General features: G+C 60.5%; 1 protein-coding gene across 4 annotated transcripts; it reads right to left on the bottom strand.

Annotated features, from left to right (window-relative positions):
• Positions 1 to 10: 10 nt before the first annotated feature.
• Positions 11 to 17,212, bottom strand: U2AF2 (U2 small nuclear RNA auxiliary factor 2). 4 transcript variants are annotated; one of them, XM_047711260.1, is made up of 12 exons: positions 16,040 to 17,205; positions 12,666 to 12,801; positions 11,900 to 11,944; positions 11,498 to 11,601; positions 11,027 to 11,178; positions 9,625 to 9,741; positions 9,355 to 9,493; positions 4,861 to 4,940; positions 4,657 to 4,779; positions 4,282 to 4,380; positions 3,813 to 4,061; positions 11 to 761 (listed from the first exon to the last, which is right to left on the bottom strand). In XM_047711260.1, the coding sequence occupies exons 1-12, from the start codon at positions 16,086 to 16,088 to the stop codon at positions 627 to 629; spliced, it is 1,428 nt and encodes a 475-aa protein (XP_047567216.1). In that variant the 5' UTR covers positions 16,089 to 17,205; the 3' UTR covers positions 11 to 626. The 4 variants fall into 4 exon arrangements, with proteins under 4 accessions (XP_047567216.1, XP_047567217.1, XP_047567218.1 ...); XM_047711261.1 differs by having other exon boundaries at positions 4,294 to 4,380; positions 16,040 to 17,202; XM_047711262.1 differs by lacking the exon at positions 11,900 to 11,944 and having other exon boundaries at positions 4,294 to 4,380; positions 16,040 to 17,207.
• Between the last annotated feature and the right edge of the window lie 324 nt (positions 17,213 to 17,536).

Below are 17,536 nucleotides of genomic sequence, written 5' to 3'. Positions count from 1 at the left end.
AGCAGCTCCGTAAAGTAAAATACAACAAAATGTTTAATGAGCAAATTCGTCTTAGCAAATATGAAACTGCCACAGAGAGAAGAGGAACGGGGCCACGGGGCTGGGGCGCAGGTCAGGGAGACTAAAGAGGAGAGTCAACTACGTAAGAAACCAGGGAGGGCTCGGGGGCCAGAGGCCAGGAGGACGGGAGCTGTGGTCCTGGAAAGGGAGAAGGCAGGGCACCGGGCGGACAACAAAATTCAAAATAGTTTGGCCATAAAATATAAACACACTATGTTTCTACAGTGGGGAAAGGGAGGAAGAGGGGAGAAAGGGAGAAGGAGAGGCTGTTCTGGGGAGGGGCTGTGGGGGTCCTACCCCGCCCTGCTGTGCACCCCCTCCCCACCCCGACCCCTTCCCTCTGTCTGTGGGTGCATGTGTCTGTGCGGGCCTGTGCGCGCACTTCCCCCATTGCCCTCCCCACCCCTACCCCCACCCCACCCCACCCCCAGTTGCTGCCATTCCAGTTGCTGCCGGCTGTCATTCGGCTGTCACTCCTCTGCCCATCTTCTTCAGAGGGGGAAAAGGGGGGGGCGGGAGGGGGAGAAGCCCCCAACCAACCCTGCCCCCACCCTCCCCCTCCCCCTCTACCAGAAGTCCCGGCGGTGGTAAGAGTCGGGGTCACAGTATTTTGTGACAACCACTCTGTTGGCGAACTTGCGCCCCGTCAGGCCCTGCATGGCTTTCTGGCAGTCAAACACAGAGGTGAACTCCACGAAGATCTGCGGGAGTAAAAGACAGGTTGTGAAGACAAGGTGGTCTCAGCCCGGGGGATAAACCAGCTCAGCCACAGCAACCAGCCACCATCTCCCCAGAAATCTGCAGGGGAGGGAGAGAGAGGGACTTGCTGCAGGTCTGGGAGAATTGACCCGAATGTCCCCCAGAACCCCCGGATCAAAGAACAAGAGTGTACAGAGCAGAGCCATGTGGAGGCATGGGAGAGTGACTGGAACAAGAGCCACATGGAACAGCAGCGAGCTCCCCAAGGAAAGAGGGGCACCTGTGTTCAGGGTCTCCCCTGTGCCACACACCTCGCTGGGCTTTCCCCAAGGGCCACGTTCTCACCAGAAAACAAAGAAGTTTAAAAAAAAAAAAAAAAAAAAAAAAAAGGCGGGGCGGGGGGGGGGGGGTGGCACTCCTGGGTGGCTCCATTGGTTGGGCCACTCGCTTTGGCTCAGGTCCTGATCCTCGAGTCCCAGGATCGAGTCCCTCATCAGGCTCCCAGCTCCATGGGGAGTCTGCTTCTCCCTCTGAACTTCTCCCCTCTCGCGCTCTCTCTCAAATAAATAAAATCTTTTAAAAAATGACCTTGTGAAGTTTCTCATCTTGTTTTAACCACCAGTTTACAAGGGAGTGGGCGAGGGGGAAGATAATACCAACCTAATTCACAACACGGGACTTAAGACAAATGCCCCGTTGCTTCAACAAAATGCCTTGAGCATTATTATGTGCAACTGTTAAGTTTTAAGAACGTTCTGAATAAAATTGCATGGACCCTTGTTTGGATGCCTAAACCAAGTTTTTATAAAGACACGTGAGACCAGGAAATCTGAACACAAATTTAAGTAAATCCTAAGAATAATTTTGTTACTGTAATAATGATACTGTAGTTTCATTACGATTTAGAAGTTAACTGTTGAAAGTTTAGAGCGGTAGTTCTCAACCAGCACAAATGTGTCCCCAAGCAGTATTTTGCAATGTCTGGAGATGTTTTTGGCTGTCCACAGGAGGGGGTATTAGTGCTGCCATGCAGGAGGAGCCCCCAACTACCGGGGCGGGGGGGCAGGAACGGGGCTACACATCCAAACGTACACGGCACAGGCCTCGAAGCAAGACTTACCAGGCACCAAGTATCTGTAGCTCAGATATTAGAGAAATATACTTGACTACTACAGGTAAAATATAGGAAATATGCTTTAAACTATTTTAGGAAAAAAAGTTGGGAAGCTAAATACAGAAATAAAGAATGACAAGCTACAGATAAGTTGAAGCTGGGTGATGAGGCACTAGGATATACATACACTGTAACAGAACGGAAGTGACCCACAGTACTAGGTCACTATGTTACTTGTACTTTCACGTACACTTGAAAAGAATGACAAAGTCTAAAACAAAAGATCCCAGACACCAGGCAGGTCTTCCCGTTCATCCTTCCCGCAAATACTGACTCAGTCCCTCAGGGCCAGGCTCCATCCCAACGCCCACAACGGCACAGAGTGTAACTGACATGCCAGGAATGAGGGCTTCCACCACACCGTACCTGTGAGGACTGGGCAGGAGAAGGTGGGGGATGCTGCCCATCATCCCCCCAACACTGCTCCCAATCCTGTCCCTTGGCCCCTGACACTCACTCCACTGCTCCCTGGGCAAGCTCATCCAGCTGACACCAAAACAGGGATCAGCGTGTTGAAGACACCTAAGTTTCTATCCGACCTCATGCCCGGAACACAGTTCTGTCCAGCTCACTGCTCCACACATCTCTGCCGAGGTCTTAGGACCTCAGACTGCCCGCCAACACTGTTCCCCAACACTCACCCCCACCCCCAAACCTGCTCATCTCCCCTGCTTCCCACCTGCCATTTCTACCAGTCACCAAGGCCAGGAGTCAGAGCAGCTTACTCGACTCCTATTCCCCCGGCTCCAGCACACCCCAGTCAACCACCAGGATCGGGGTATTTACAGGTACTGGGCCTCTCAAATCCAGACTTCACTCCACCCTCCGGCTGCAACTTTCTCTCAGGGTCACCATCTTCCAACTGGCTGATCACAAACTGTCACTGTCAGCTCGCGAAGCTCGAGAGAGCACACCTCCAGCACCTCTGCCCCCTCTGCGTTCTCGCCTGCAGAACCCAGCGCTGGGGTCTGGAGCGTAAGCAGCTGGGCTAGCATCCCTGACCGCATTTACCTGGTTACGGGACCTCTCTCCATGCCAGGCAACAACCACACTCCACACCTCCCAAAGGCTTCCTTCTCACTCCAGGTAATACCCAACATTTTTCTAGGATCCACAGAGGCTGACAAGACGGGCCGTACTGGGCCCCAGCTCCCAACCTCAGACCTCCCCTCCCACCACTCTCTGCTTACACTGCACGTGCCTTGCCGCTGTCCCCACATATACCGGGCTCCTACCCCAGAGCATCTACGCTCTCTGGACTCCCTGCTCAGGACCCTACTTGCCTGCTGGGATGATCTGGTGTCACTTGGGCCTACTAACGCCACCTCCTGACCTTGACCTTCCTGTCTAAAGAAGAGCATCAGAGCAATTCTTCTCCCTTCCCAGCTGCTACCTGAGGTAGCACACATGTTGTCTCTGACAAGACAGGCCCCAGGACTTCCCTGCTTAAAGGCCTGAATCACTAGCTGAGTGGTTAGAGGACCTAAGTCCCCACCCCTACCCTGTGCCCCAGGAGGGTTCAAAGTGCTTGCACCTGGCACAGTTCGAGAAGTGACAGGCTTCAGTGGCCTGGGAAACCGGACTGCAAGAATTGGAACTCTGACCCTGTGGCCTGAATGCCGTTAAGGGTCCAGAGGGGCCGCACAGGTAAGCTTAGTGAGCATCTGGCCAGCAGAAGATATAAGTGGGTCTGCTGCCATCGTGACTATTTTTAGCACTTTTCTCCCCACTGCACAGACAAAACCAAACCACCTGCGTAAGGGGACTCGACCGAGCCCAGCAGTGCAGGGCCACGCTCTGGGGGGCTCCACACCCATCTGGGGTGCAGCAGTCTCGTACACTCGTGGACAGGCACCCATGCGCAGTCACCCATGCACACCTTTCCGCAGCCGGGCACTTCGACGCCATCCACAGGCCGGGGGATCTCAATGGACTTGACGAGCCCATACTTGCTGCACTCGTCCCGCACGTCCTCCACAATCTCCTCATACTCCTCGTCGTCCAGCAGCTCCTCGGGCAGCACCATGTTCATGAGACACAGCACCTCCGTTGGGTGGCCGCCCATCTGCACCTGGGAGCTCATGAGGCCCGGCACTTGCAGGGTCACAGGGGTCTGGTTGATAGTGCTCTGTGGGGAACAGGCAGGGGGGGGGCCGTCATGGCCAGGGCCACACAGCACCCCCAGAGGCCTACCCAGAGAAAACCACACCCCGCCCCTGACGGCCCATGTGTCCACTGTCAGTGCGGCCCAAGAAAGCCAGAGCCACAACTTACAGGGACCTGCGCCCAGCCCCTCCCAGTCCCTCCCCACCCCCAGGTGTCCCTCTAGCCAATGGAAGATGACGTGCCGGGGGGCTCACCAGCGTGGCATTCTTGGCTCCCACACTTGCCCTCTGGACGAGCAGTTTCTTATCCCCCAGCTGCATCCCATTCAGCCCCGCAATGGCCTGTGTAGGGAGGATGGGGCGAGGGGGTGCAGTGAAGAGGTGCAGGTCAGGGGCCAGGCGCCTGAAACCTCCCTCCAGGCCCCAACAGCCCAGAGCCGGGCATTGGTGTGGAGGGCCTGGAAAGAGGTGGAACCGAGGGAAAGGGGCCGAGTCCCCCGGCAGGGCCCTGCCGCAGGCCGGCCACCTCCCTCCCACCCCAAGGAGGAAAGCCCTCAGTGCGGACGCAGAGCAGGGAGGCAAGGGTGGCGGCGGCAGGGCGGGGGAGCCGGGGCTCACCTGGTCTGTAACGTTGATGTCCACGTACTCACAGAAGGCGTAGCCCTTGGAGAGCCCCGTGGCACTGTCCTTGACCAGGTTGAAGGCCTTGAGGGGCCCGAACGACGTCAGCAGCTCCTTCACCTGCGGCAGGGCCCAACTCCGTGAGGGCCGGTTTGGCCAGAGGCTGGGAGGGGAGAAGCCAGGAGGAGGCAAGGGGCCTACCTGGTCATCGTTCAGGTAATTGGGTAAGCCCCCGATGAACAGCTTGTGCGCAGAGTCCGGGACCACCGTGGACACAACTCCTGGGGAAAAAGGGGAGTACACAGGCTCTGGCTTCCAGCACAGGGTCTCTCCCCAGAGCCCCGGGGCGAGCGCACGGGGAAAGGCCCGTTACGCCTGCCGTGACAGCAACAGGCCGGCGTCCCACCATCCACTCACCCGCGCCAGCCACGGTGGCCCAGCAAATCCTGTCTCGCAAGCCCCCCAGACCAAGACTCACACTGGCAGCTTTCCGCAGGACACACTGTGCCGGACCAACGTGCACGGCGGCAAAGTCCCCGCTCAGCAGCCACAAAGACACAAACTCACACCCAAACCTGCCAACTATAGCAGCTCCTATGGGCTCGCACCCTCCCTGTGAGGCGTCAGGATGACAACTCCCCGCCCCTCCCCTATCAACCAGACCCCAACTCCAAGCCCTTTCCTCCCACCTGATGTTTACATCCGCTCTCCCACTGGGACTCCTTGCCCTTTCCTCTGTGGTCCTGTACCTTTTGCAGCCACAAGCAAGTCCTTCCCTGTCCTGTTGTGTGTGAAATCAGAAAGGCCTGAGGCTCCAAGTCCAGGAGGGCAGAGACATGCCTGATTCACACAGCACCGTGACTACAGAGGCCAGCGGGGACATCACAGGGGGCTCGTGTCCACCAAGCGCTTTTAATGGCCACTACGTGTCCACCCCCATCATGCCATCTCCACTCAACTTGGGATTCAGAGGCAAGTGCCTCCCAGGTGGCTCAACCCTTTGGTCCCACCAGCTTCAATTCCTAGAGGCTTCCTATGAGCTGTGAGCGACCCAAACCCCAGCCGGCTGTCTGGGCTCTGTGTTAAGAGAAAAACCTCAGCCACCCAGCCCGACCAGCCCCAGACTTTCCAATGGCAGCATGGCCTTGCCCACCTCGGGAGTCCACACCGCCCGCCCTCCCCATCTCCTCCTGACCTAGGAAGGAACAGGTGGGACGGAGGACGGGAGAAAGCACCAGACGAGTCACTGGACTCGAAAAAGGGTGCCCCCTCCTCTCCTACCACCACCCCAGCCACTTCAATAACCAGAGCCGAGCTGTGTCAGGGTGGGGCCGTGGGGGTGCAGACCACTGAGGCCCCGTATGTCCAAGGCAGGACGAGCAGAGGCCCCAGGCCAGACACTACGGCAGACTCTCTGGATCCACTGCCTCGGTGCCCCCCAGGGCCTCACCCATGGTAAGACAGCACAAACTAAGAGCGAGAAAGAACGCTCTTCCGGGGATCCACGCACACAGAAAGAGCCATCCCTAGAGCCCCTGTGACCTGTGACTCCACAGGCGGTGCTCGCCGTGCTGAGGCACCATCACTCTGTACACCAGCAGATGAGGCTGGGGTGCAGGTCCGGTTGCACCAGAAGGGAAGGAGCAGAGCCTCATGCACCTCAGCAGGCTTGTACCCGCCGGTCGTGCACCCCAGGGAAGGATATGGTGCTGAAGGCACCAGGGTTGGGCTCCTTGGGTTCCAACCTGGGGAGCAGCCCCAAGTGAGGCTCCGCTGGGCCTCACCGTTCTCATCTATGCAACAAGAACAGTCCCGCCTTCGACAGAGAACGGGAACCACCCACGGGGAGTACGCACCCGAAACGGGGCCTGAGGCCAGGCCAGCACCAGGGAGAAGGGAGGGCCACAGTGACCCTGAGGGCAAGATGATTTTGAAGCCAGGACAACGACCCACACAAGGTCACACAAACAGAAAAGGGGGGTACAAAGCAGCCCCAGTGCCCAAACATCAAGCCCCTGGGCACCCAACCTCCTCTCCCAACACAACAGGCAGGCTCCTCGCTGACCTCAAACCTACGGTCTCCGGAGGGCCACCCGGCACACGCCCGTCATCCTCTCTCTGGAAGGCCACCCAGCACACACCAGCTCAGCAATCTCTCTTGTACCTGGAGTGTCACTTCCTCCTACCGCGCACACACCACTGGACCTGGCCGAGACCTCCGCTGAGAGAGTGGGACTCAGCCCTGCACTGAGCAGGGAGCCTGGCCTGGCAGTGGCGGGTGGTCAGGGCTGAGCTCAATTCACACCCTGAATGACCATTCGGCTTTCCTGCCTCCAGAGCACCTCCCGCTCTCCCTGTTCTCCCCATCGAGGCTTCCCTCTGGTCTTAAGAGGAGGACCAGGATCCCACCGCCACCCCCGAATAACTAGGCCTGGCTTCGGTGGGAACGAATGTTTAAGGTTTCGCGACCCCAGTAGATACGTGCTTAGTCTCAGTTCGACATGCTTCCATCAAGGTCAGAAGTCGCCTTCCGGGTTCCTAAATCGTTCCTCTCCCAACCAAGAATGTGAGCTGAATTTCATCACATGGTTTTTCCCCGTTAAGCTCTTTATATGACAAAACTAACTGCTTTTTTAAGTGAAAATTAGAAATCAGAACATAAGCTTTACTACAGAGAAACACAACCAGAGAACGCTTACTAACCTAGAGACCAGATTCCACCTACCGCCACTTCCGGCCACGCTCCCAGAACGGAGCATGCCGCCCGGGCACTGGGACTGTCGCCCTCAGGCTCTCTGGGCGGGCAAATCCCGAAGCGAGTACAGTAAGCGGTCTTTCAGTGGCTTCGTCACACCAACAGCCCCTCTAGAAAGGGGCCCATAACTCTGGGAAGGCCACCCCAAGAGGCTGTTCCCGGGTCTAACGGTGGCCTGGCCGTGCTTTCCTCCCGAGTGAAATGGGAACCCGGTGTCCACACAGGGCCAGCACACCGATCACTAAAGCGCTGAGCAGTGAACTTTTTGTCTGGGGCCCACAGGGTCTCTGTCCCTCAAATTGGCCACCACTGCCCCCAAAACGGGCCAGAGGCAGGCAACGGGCTGGGCTCTACTAACTAATCTTTACTTCAGAACCAGGCAGGGGGCGGCTGGCTCAGTCGCTGGACCACGTGCCGCTTGCTCGGTTCGGGAGTCGAGCCCCGCACTGGACGTGGCGCCTACTTAGAAAATAAAGGCAGTAAGCTGCGTCTGGCCCGCTGTCGCTCACGGACCTCGTACTACAGGCGGTCACAAAAATAAAACGAGGCGCAGGGCCCACTCGGGAAAGCACGGACAGTAACCTTCGGCGAGGGGCAGGCTCCGTACGCCATCCACCGTGACTGGAGCGCACGCAGCTCCCTGAGCGAAGGGGCGCCGGGGAGCCTCGTCAGTCGGCTGCTTGCCTCTTGCTTTCAGCTCCGGTCACGAGCTGGCCAATCATGGGACTGAGGCGGCGGCCGGCTCTGCACTCAGAGCGCGGTCTGCTCCAGGTTTTCTGCTCCCCCCTGCCCCCCACACTCTAAAAGAAAATCTCTAAAAAGTTTACTTTGCACAAAAGAAGGTTCCGTGACTTCATCTGGGACATGGTCCCACAGATCCCGACCCACACAGAACGTCACCGCGCCGTGTGCTTAAAGCACGTCAGTGCGTAGGACGCTGCAGTCACACGGAACTCCGGAATTCCACGGAACCTACCAAGTGATTACGGCAGAAGACACCAGCAATGGGCCAGCAAACCAGCGCCCAGTCCTGATGTGCCAACCTCTCTGTGCCTCCACATCCCCTGCTTTGCCAAAAGTGGGCTTGGTTCCTAAAAAGTGTCCTTCAGGCCAAAGCCTCAGCCCGCAGAATCCCATGTTCCACTACTTCCTCCCCCCAAGCCCAGAGCACTGGTGCTCACCCACCTCTCCCGGAAGAATTCCAAGGGCCTGAACCCCAGGGCCCCCCAGCTCCGCTACAGCGCTGGCTCCTCCAAGTCCACTTTGGTCCCTGCACCCCAGCAGGGCCACACCCACCTCACCACAAGGGACGGTGACTAGCCTGCAGGTTGAGCCCGGCAGGCAGGCTGTTTTCGCACAGCCTGCAAGGTCTTCTAAGGGCTGCCGTACGACCTGTGGATAATACACGCATCGGGAAAGCCAGTACCCGTAAAGGACAAGGCCATCCCCATTCACTCAGGCATCAGGAGGCTGCGTGCGGGCTGCCACATCACAACAGAACGACTGGGACCCAGATGGCACAGCCCACAAAGCCAAAGATGTCTACTGTCTAACCCTTTGCAAGAAAAGCTCTCCGAGCCCAGGTCTGCTATGCTCTCCGCTGACCCAGACTACCACTCGATACGGCTATGAGAAATGGCCCAAAGCTCAGGTTAAGAGAAACCCCGAGACCAGAAAAATAAGCAACTATCCACCTCCGTCCCCACACCGGGAGCCTGACAGCTTGTGCTGGTGCTGACGGCCCAAGTCCCAGAACGAGAACCACAGTCAGGCTGCAAACCCTTCACCTCCCTCAACACGTCCCCAGCCACTGTGCAAACCCAAGTGAGGAGAACGCCCAGCTCCAGAGGTCTGGGGAAATGGGTGAGAAGCACTCACACCGTTTCCCAGTGTCTCCAGCTGAGCCAGAGACAGAAGGGAGGGACAAAGCGCCCACTCACCAGGCACATAGACAGAGGGATTCTCGGACATGCCAGGCAGGGGCTGGTAGTCGTGAGGCCTGCGGATCTTCAGTGACTGGCCCTGGAAGATGATGCCATCGAACGCCATAGCCTGGGTGGTCTCATCCACTGAGCGGAACTGAAAGAGCAGCAGGTGGTGAGGGTCAGGGAGCCCAGTGGACAACAGCCCGAGGAGACAAGGGCTGCGGGAGAGGTGCTGCCACCGGGAGGAACACACGCTTTCCTGACCCCACCCTGCACCCGGCTCACCTCCAAGAAGGCAAAGTTCTTGTCTTGGTTAATCTGCACAGCCAAGACGGGGTTGCCAGGGGCCTGGGTCAGCCCCCCAAGGCGCATCTGGGCGTTGAAGAAGTCCATCATGGCCTCCTGCAGAGGGAATAGGAGACAGGGGGGGGCGGGGGAAGGGAGGTGGAGAGAGGAGGGGAGGGTGAGAGAGGGAGACACAGAGGGGTTTGGGGGTGAGGGGAAGGGAGGGGGCAAGGAATGGTGGAAGAAGGGAGGGAACAGTGGAATAGGGATGGGGCGAAGAGATCAACAGTAGGAACAAAGGCAGGAAAAACGAGAGAAAACAGGGAAGGAGACAGTAGCGAGAGACAGCCAGGGGCCAGAATTGTGGGGAGGGCCACGGGGGACCCAGAGAAGAGACATCGTTCAAGAAAAACGCATGGAAACAGGGACAACAGGAAAAAAACAAAAAGAATCAAATAGAAAACAAGTAAATTGAATGTGAGAGAAAAAGTATCCAATGGCAACAAGAGGAAAATGGTAAGAAAGCAGCAAAGAAAGAGCAGGCGGAAACACAGAACACCCAGTCAGAGAGAGAGAAGAGCAAAGGGACAGGGAGGGTGGAGGGAAGGAAGGTGGGGTAAGGTGGGGTGAGGCGGGGTGGGCGGGAGGGGAGGAGAAAAGAGTGATGTGGCGGGATCTGGCCCTGGAGTCCGGGGGCTGCTTTATCAAACGTAGCAAAGTGCAGGTTGAGAAAGTCAGAATGGACCTTACTTGCCTTCGACGACGGTAGCAAACTTTTTGTTGCTACGAGGGATCTCAGCCCCACAATATTTCACTTTAAAGAGAAATGGAAACAACTCTTTGATCTCGGGATTCTCGGGGTGCCACGGGAAGGGGTTGGGGAGAGGGAAGGGGAGAGGAGCGGTGGGGAAGGTTGGGGAGGTCAGGGCCATCAAAAACAAAAGAGCAGCGACCACGGGAGGGACGTAGGGAAAGGACGGGGAACAGGCGGCAGAAAACCAGAAGTGTGTCAGAGAAATCTGAGGGGAGCGTGCGTCTGTGTGTGTGTGTGTCTGTGTGTCAGCCTGCGCGCGCGTGCGAGTCTCCCTCTCTGTCTCTCTCGATACGGATTCATGGATTTTCGTAGGTTCGTTATGTGTGTGCTTGATCCCTGGGTTGTTGGAGGAGGTTGGGAAAGGGGAGACGGGAGAGGGGAAGAGGGAGGGAGGGAGAGGGCCACCCCCAGCCCGGCCCCTGGCTGGCTCAACTCCATCGGTCCGTCTGGGAGGGGGCCGGGGGGCCTTGCAGGAGCAGAGTCTGACCCGTGCAGGTTGAGGGAGGGAAGGGAGGGAAAGGGAGGAATGGGGGGGGGGGGCACTGGGGAGAGGGTAGGGGCAGGGAAAAGGCAGGGGGCGGGCAGTACCTCAGTGATGCCAAAGGGGATGTTGCCCACGTAGAGGCGCCGGGCCTGTCTGGTCATCTGGCTCCCGACCACAGGCACCGGTGTTGGGGTCACAGCCAGGCCATCAGGGGTCATGGTAGGGAGAAGAGCGGTTGCTGGAATCTGACCCGCAGCTTCAAGAAAGGTAGAACAGGATTAGACCGCAATCTGGCAATCCCCTACACCCCCGACCCGGTTCAGGGACCACCCACTGTACACCCCGAGAGCCACGAGAGGGCAGCTCCCCATGGACCAGCCCGATGGGAGGCTCAACCCCACTCCGCCAAGGGAGCCTCCTAGCGTCTCCTCCGTGGTGGTCTGAAAGGCAGAAACCAGGAGGCTCAGGACACAAAACTTACCCTGGCCCCCCCGCCCGCCCCCCACCGCCGGATCAGAGGCTGCCCCTCAGGCACCCAGCACACTCAGTCCGTCACCTGAGATGCAGCTCAATACCTTGCATGGCCTTGTACTGCATGGGGGTGATGTGCTCAAAGCCAGGTGGCGGGACATCCCAGTATTTACGGACCTTCTTCTTCTTCTCGTGGCGGGGGGAGCGACTGGGAAGGGGGGAGGGGAGAGCGGGGCAGGACGACCTCAGTCTGACCAAAGGTGGGCCTGCGCGCACCCCAGGCTCCCCTCAGCTCCCCACCAGGAGTGCAGCGCTCTCCAGGAGGGAGAGGATCTGGGTCAGGGCTGCACCCAGGCCTGGGGGAGGGTGCTGGTTTCAAGGCCAGTGGAATCTCGTCCCCAGTACTTGGGCTGGGGCTGGCTGAGGACAGGGAAGGGTGCTCGGGGGCAGGGGAGGGGGCAAAGGGAGTGGACATCGGGGTGGAAGGGGCAGGAAGAGAAGCTCACATCAATCCACCGTGCTCCTCTTTAGCGCCTCTGGTCAAAGGTTTGCTGGGGGGTGGGAGGGAAAGGTATGGGGAAGGGTGACTGGGGACCCTCGTCTTCCCCACACGCCACACCTCCCCAAGGGCTCAGAGCCCCAGGGCTGGGGCCAGCAGGCCCCCTTGGCCCTGCCATGCCCCCCAAACCCCCCACCCCAGGAAAGAGGTACTGAGGAAGGGAGAAAAGGCCACACAGACCACTTTCTGCTCGGAGAAACTGAGGTGGAAGGAGGCAGGAGGACTTCCACCTACCCTGCCCTTCCTCACCTAAGGGGACAGAAAGCACAGAGAGCGGTCTACGAGGAAGAAGCGTTAGAAAAGCAGACTACGGGCAGGGGTCGGAGATGCTGCCGCACTTCCAGAACCACCTCTTCCCAGGAGGCAGAGCTCAGGCCCCAGAAGACGATCCCAGAACCAGACAGACAGTGGGAGAAAGAAACCAGCCCTGAGAGACAGGGACTGGGACAGGGTCACGGAGGAAGAAGCGTCAAGAGCCCTGACTCCAGACTCGACTCCAAGGTAAAGAACCTACTGTCCTCGCCAACCCACCAGAAACAAAAAAACTCCAGAAACAGGAAAAAAAAACCCAGAACTCAGACAAGGAACAGACCCTCCCTCAGGTACAGAGAGAAGCCAGAGTCCCAGGCGCACAAGGTTTGGGTGCACCGACACCCCATCCCAGGCCGGCCCACCCCGCCTGTGCCCAGCCAGGGGTCCCCAAGCCCTGGTACCTTCGTCGCCGCCTGTCCCGGGAGGCGCTCCGCTGGTCCCGGTTGCGCCGGTCCCGACTCCGGCTCCGGCGCTTGCGGTCCCGGCTCCGAGAGCGGCTGTGGCTACGCTTCCGGTGCCGGTTCTCCTTGTCCCGCTCTGGGCCAGGGCGAGGGGGAGGAGAGTGAGCTGAGGGAGGACACGGCCCAGCCCACCCACTCCCTGGTGGCTAAGCCCCGAGCCCCAGGGAGGCCACCCCCAAGGGGAAGGGACTCAGCGCAGGAGGAGAGATGACAGGCTTCCTGGGTCCACAAGACAGTCCAGGGACCCTGGGGGACCAAGAGCACGGGAGCTGGTTACCTGAGGGAACAGGGCCTGGAAACGCCCCCGGGGTGTAAGATACCTGAGGCTGCTCAGGAGGAGCTGGGGAGCCAGAGAAGACAGAGGAGGCTGGCTCCTGGTCCCCCTCGAGGGCTGAGGGGCCTGACCCCAGGGTCGTCCCTGAGAGGGGCAGGGCTAGAGGCTGGGGAATCAAGAGCCCCAATGATGTTTTCCTGAATGAACGACGCTGGCGACCCTCAGGAAAGACCTCCTCAACCAGCTGGCACCCACAGCCCCACCATCAGGCCCCGGGGTCAGGTGCCAGGCAGGATCTGACATCCCCAGGAAGCCAGGACACCCGACGGTCCCTTCCCAACCAGGTGAAGAATGCAGGATGCCCTCCTCTAGGGATGTGCCCCTTTCGGAATGTGGGCTATGGAGGAGGTACCTGGCCCCGCCTCAGGAGCTGGGGGACGAGCATGCCCTAGCCCCCGCCCTCACAGGCTGGTATCCCAAACCACCCCATCCCGCCCACACTCCCCCAAAGCCAGGGACTGGGGTCCAGCCCCCAGTTGGCTCCCTGAACCCCCTCAATGGCCTTGGGGTGGCGGCTCGGAACGGAGCACAGCCATGCCCATAAAAACACAGAAGCCTCCGCTCAAAGACCTCTCACCCCGAAGGAGGTGCGGAACAACCCACCGGCACTGAGTCCCAGTGCGTTTCCGTGTTCTTCGGCTCGAAGACACCCCAACTCCACTACCCTGCGTCCGTGCACAAAAGCAGGGAGACGCAGTAAGGACAAGGTGGTGGACGTCAGCCTCCTTGCTACCACCTCAACTCTTATGCTTCCTGAAACTTCGTGTGTGAGCTTTCTACAAATAAATCTCAACTCCAGAACCACGAAAACTCAAGCTAAACCGCAGCTCAGAAGGGGAAAAACCAGAGCAGCAGACACAAGAATGCTCCTAAAACCCGTCTGTACCGAGTAGCCCCACTTGCCCTCAGTCCTTCCCCTGCAGAAAAAACACTTCTACCCGAACAACACAGAGAGACGAGGCTCGGCAAAGCCACGTGACTCCCCCAGGGCAAAACCAAGCCCTCGGTGTGGCCGGAAGGTGCACCCTGGAACGTTGCCAAGTACGGCTAGGCACCTGGACACCCTCCTTAGCTCAGGAGACACAAAACCCCCCGAGGGTCTGCCTAGAGCCGCCAGTAACGACTAATACCCTACCAAGGTCGGAAAACGGAAGCTGACCCGGCCTCAACCACGGCTGGGGTGAAGCAGGAGCAGACAGACGGGCATGGCTCCAGGCGCGCAGCAGCTGCGGCCTGGAGCTGCCGGCCTCTGGCTCCACACCGGTAAGATGAGCAGGCTCCCAGCCCCAAGAACTCTCCCTGAGGCGAGGCTCTGGGATGCACACACAGCCAGACGGACGGCAGAGGAAGCGAAGATGCCGCCGGCTGCCTGCCCGCAGACGAGGAAATTCGCTCTCCGGAGACACACGCGCCCCCCGCATGGGCTGAAGCCAGAGGCTAGCCCCCAGAGGCGAGGATCCGCAGGCAGAGCGACAGGTGCACAGAGCTCCCCGCCTCCCCACACAACACAGCTCCACCAACCGCACTCAGGCCAAGGCTCAGGGCTGGCCCCCCAGTGCCGGAGAGAAGCCAGGAGCGGGGAAGAAGGGGCTCCAGCAGCCCCGGCCGGCAGCCCGGCCTCCCGCGGGCCAGACGCAGGGAGGACTGCAGCGTTTCTGCCTCCTGACGATGGGAAATCACGCAAACGCGGCCAAACCTCCTTGAAACAAAGGTCCCGCGGGCCCCCGCGGTGAGGATGCGGCCCGACGACACTTGGAAAGCACCTCTCGCGCCGGCGCCACCTTCACGAAGACGGCCTCTCCGCTTCGGAATGCGACACCGCACAAAGGACAATGTCACAAAAACCACGTCGCTTATCAAGCCCTTAGCGTATATCGAGCCCCACGGCACGCGCGCCTCTCCGTGTTCCCCGCGGGACCCGGGCTCTGCCCCGACCAGCTGAGGTCCGCGGAGGTGTTGAACCCCGAGCCTGCCTCCCCCCGCAGAGCAAGCACATCGGCTCCGCCTCGCGCGCTCTCTCGAGGGCGCACTCCGAAGACCGCCGCGGGCTCAGCAAACAACCCAGCGCGGGGCGCGCGCCCAGATCACCTAGCACTACGGCCCTCCTCGATGCCGCAAACGCAGGGCCGCGACACCCGCACAGGGGTCCCGGGCAGCACGGCGGCCGGCGCACGGACGCTCCGGAGCAGGGCCTCTTCCCGGCCGCCCGGCCCCGCACACGGACCGCAGCAGCGTGCACCGCCTGCCCTGGTGCCGACACCCTGCAATCCCCACGTCCCTCGTCCCACACGGCGCGGCACAACACGGCAGAGGCCGGGTCCACGCGCCCCACCACGAGGACCGGACGAGCAGCCAACACTCCACGCCGCGGGCAAGGGGACGGCCCCACTCCCACGCCCCAAGGACGCACGCGTGTCCTCTCCCCCGAGGAACACCGCCGCAGCCCGCCGCCGCCCCGGAGCGGGGGGGAGGACCAGACCCGCGCCCACGTGAAGGGGGCTCGCAACCGCCATTTTGGGACAAAGGGGGCGTGGAGACCCGGGCCGCGGGCCCGGCCGGAAGCGGAAGTGCCGGGGCAGCGGGAAAGAAAGGAAGCACCGAGGGACCGATACACAGAAAACCCCTTTTCAGAGTATTTAAAAAGGAAAAAATGAAAAGAGGGTAGCGCGCACGCGAAGGAACACCCAGCCAGCCCGCGGATCCGCGCCGCCTCCGCCGCGGACCACGTGGGGCGCAGACCGGAGCGCGCCGCGCATGCGTCCGGGACCCGCGCCCGCTGCCCCCTCCCCTCCCTTCTCCTCCCCTCCCGCGCGCGGCGGCACGCCGGGTGGTCACGTGAGCGAGGCGCGCGCCGCGGAGCGGTGGGGGGGGGGCGCCGCGCGGCGCAGAAAGGAGGGGGAAAGAGAGGAGTAAAATGGCGGGGAACACGGAGAGGCCAGGAGCCACCCCGCCCGCCGCCCCACACCCCCGGCGCCCTTACCTTGCTTATTCTCGTTGAGCTGCCGCTCGAACTCGTCGAAGTCCGACATGCTGAGGCGGCCGCGTAAGGGCCTGTGCAGCTCTGGCCTCGCCTTGCCGCCCGCCCGCTCCGGCCGCTTCGGCTACTTCCGCCGCTCGCTTCGGCTACTTCCGCCCGCCGCCGGCGCTCTGCCGCCTCCTACCTAATCAAGCCCGGGACGCCCGCCCCGCCCCGGCTCCGCCCCTCTCCCCGCCCTCCCGCCCGCGAACCGCCCCTCCCCCCCAGAGCCTAGCTCCAAATAGCGTCGGCTATATCCGGGCCGTAGAAGGAATCGCTAGCGGCGACTCCGGCAGCTTCCGAAAACACCCGAAGCGAGGATTTCACCGGCTTCCCAGGCTATCGTAACTTTTCGGAAACTAGCTCTTCAACGTTCGGGTGTTTCCGTAGGTCCGCGCGTTTCTCTGCGCCCAGCGCCCCCCGCCCCCAGGGTTCGGCTTCTTCCGACAATTCAAACCGTCCCAGTCTCTCGCTGCTCCCGCAGATTCGAGCCGCTCTTCGCTGCCGGCTCTATCCAAGCAATCGGCTACTTCCGACAATCCTAAACGTCCCGCACTTCTGCGCTTTCTGAAGGTTTCCAGCGCTGGCTCTCGGATCCAGCCAGAGGATTAAACCCGATACCAAGCTTCGGCTCTCTCCGGACAGTGCACTCACTCCTCCCCAGCCGGTGAACTTCGGCTCCTTCCGCCACCGCTTCGTGAAGGCCTCACTCACGGGAAACAGCTTCGTTTTTTTCCGTCGGCGCTTCGGCTCCTTCCGGCTTCGGGAACCGAAAAGGGAGGGAGGACAGAGACGAGGTTGGTCAGGAGAAGGGATACGGAAAAAGGGCGGGGTCCCGGTTCTCTGCCCCTGCCTCTCTGGGTGAGGAGAGCGGAGGAAAAGAAGGGCCGATTTCGCAGAGGGCCTAAAAAGGTTGCGCGAGACAAAAGCAGGCAGCGGGGTGAAGGGTGCGCGCGGCCGCTGCGGAGGTTGCCAGCGCGGCTTTGTGCGCCTGCGCAGAGTGGAAAAGGAGGAGCGCGAGTTGGGCTTCTGCGCCTGCGTAGAGGTCGGTCTAGGCGAGGTTTCTCACCATTCGGGAGGCGAACGGGTGCCAGAGGCCCCAGCACGCATGCGCGAGACGTTCCCTCACTCCGGGAAAGGTACTGGATTCCAGACCGTTAGGCACAGCCGCCGTCTCCTGGTTGCTGTAGCAACAGCGTAAGCGCGCTTGCGCCCCTCCCGCAGCGCAGGCGCAGCAGGCGACGTAGAGGGCACTTCCGGAAGAGCGGTAATTTGGCAGTACCGCCTCCTGGCGGGCGGGCGTGGAAGCCTCCGCCCGATCGTGTCGTTTCCCGGTCCCCGTCACTGAGTCCCGGCCCCTGCCACCGCGCCTCTAGTCGAGCTAGCCTCTTTCCCGGAGCTCTACCTCTCCGAGTTCCCTGGGGCACAGCTGCTTTCCCTCCTCCCGCCCCTGCCGCCGGG

This window comes from Lutra lutra, chromosome 17 (assembly GCF_902655055.1).
Source record: "Lutra lutra chromosome 17, mLutLut1.2, whole genome shotgun sequence".
NCBI classification, from domain to species: Eukaryota; Metazoa; Chordata; class Mammalia; order Carnivora; family Mustelidae; genus Lutra; species Lutra lutra.
The sequence above is the reverse complement of the archived record's forward strand: the minus strand, read 5'-3'. Positions and strand labels throughout refer to the sequence as shown.

Bases quoted from the DNA above. Each gene is read 5' to 3' on its own strand.
- U2AF2 (XM_047711259.1), bottom strand. From the start codon at position 16,088: ATGTCGGACTTCGACGAGTTCGAGCGGCAGCTCAACGAGAATAAGCAA. The intron at 11,602-12,665 runs GTACCAGGGCTT...CCCCCTTCCCAG, and splicing joins CGGGACAGGCGGCGACGAAG to TCGCTCCCCCCGCCACGAGA. The intron at 9,494-9,624 runs GTGAGCCGGGTG...CTGCTCTTTCAG, and splicing joins AGAACTTTGCCTTCTTGGAG to TTCCGCTCAGTGGATGAGAC.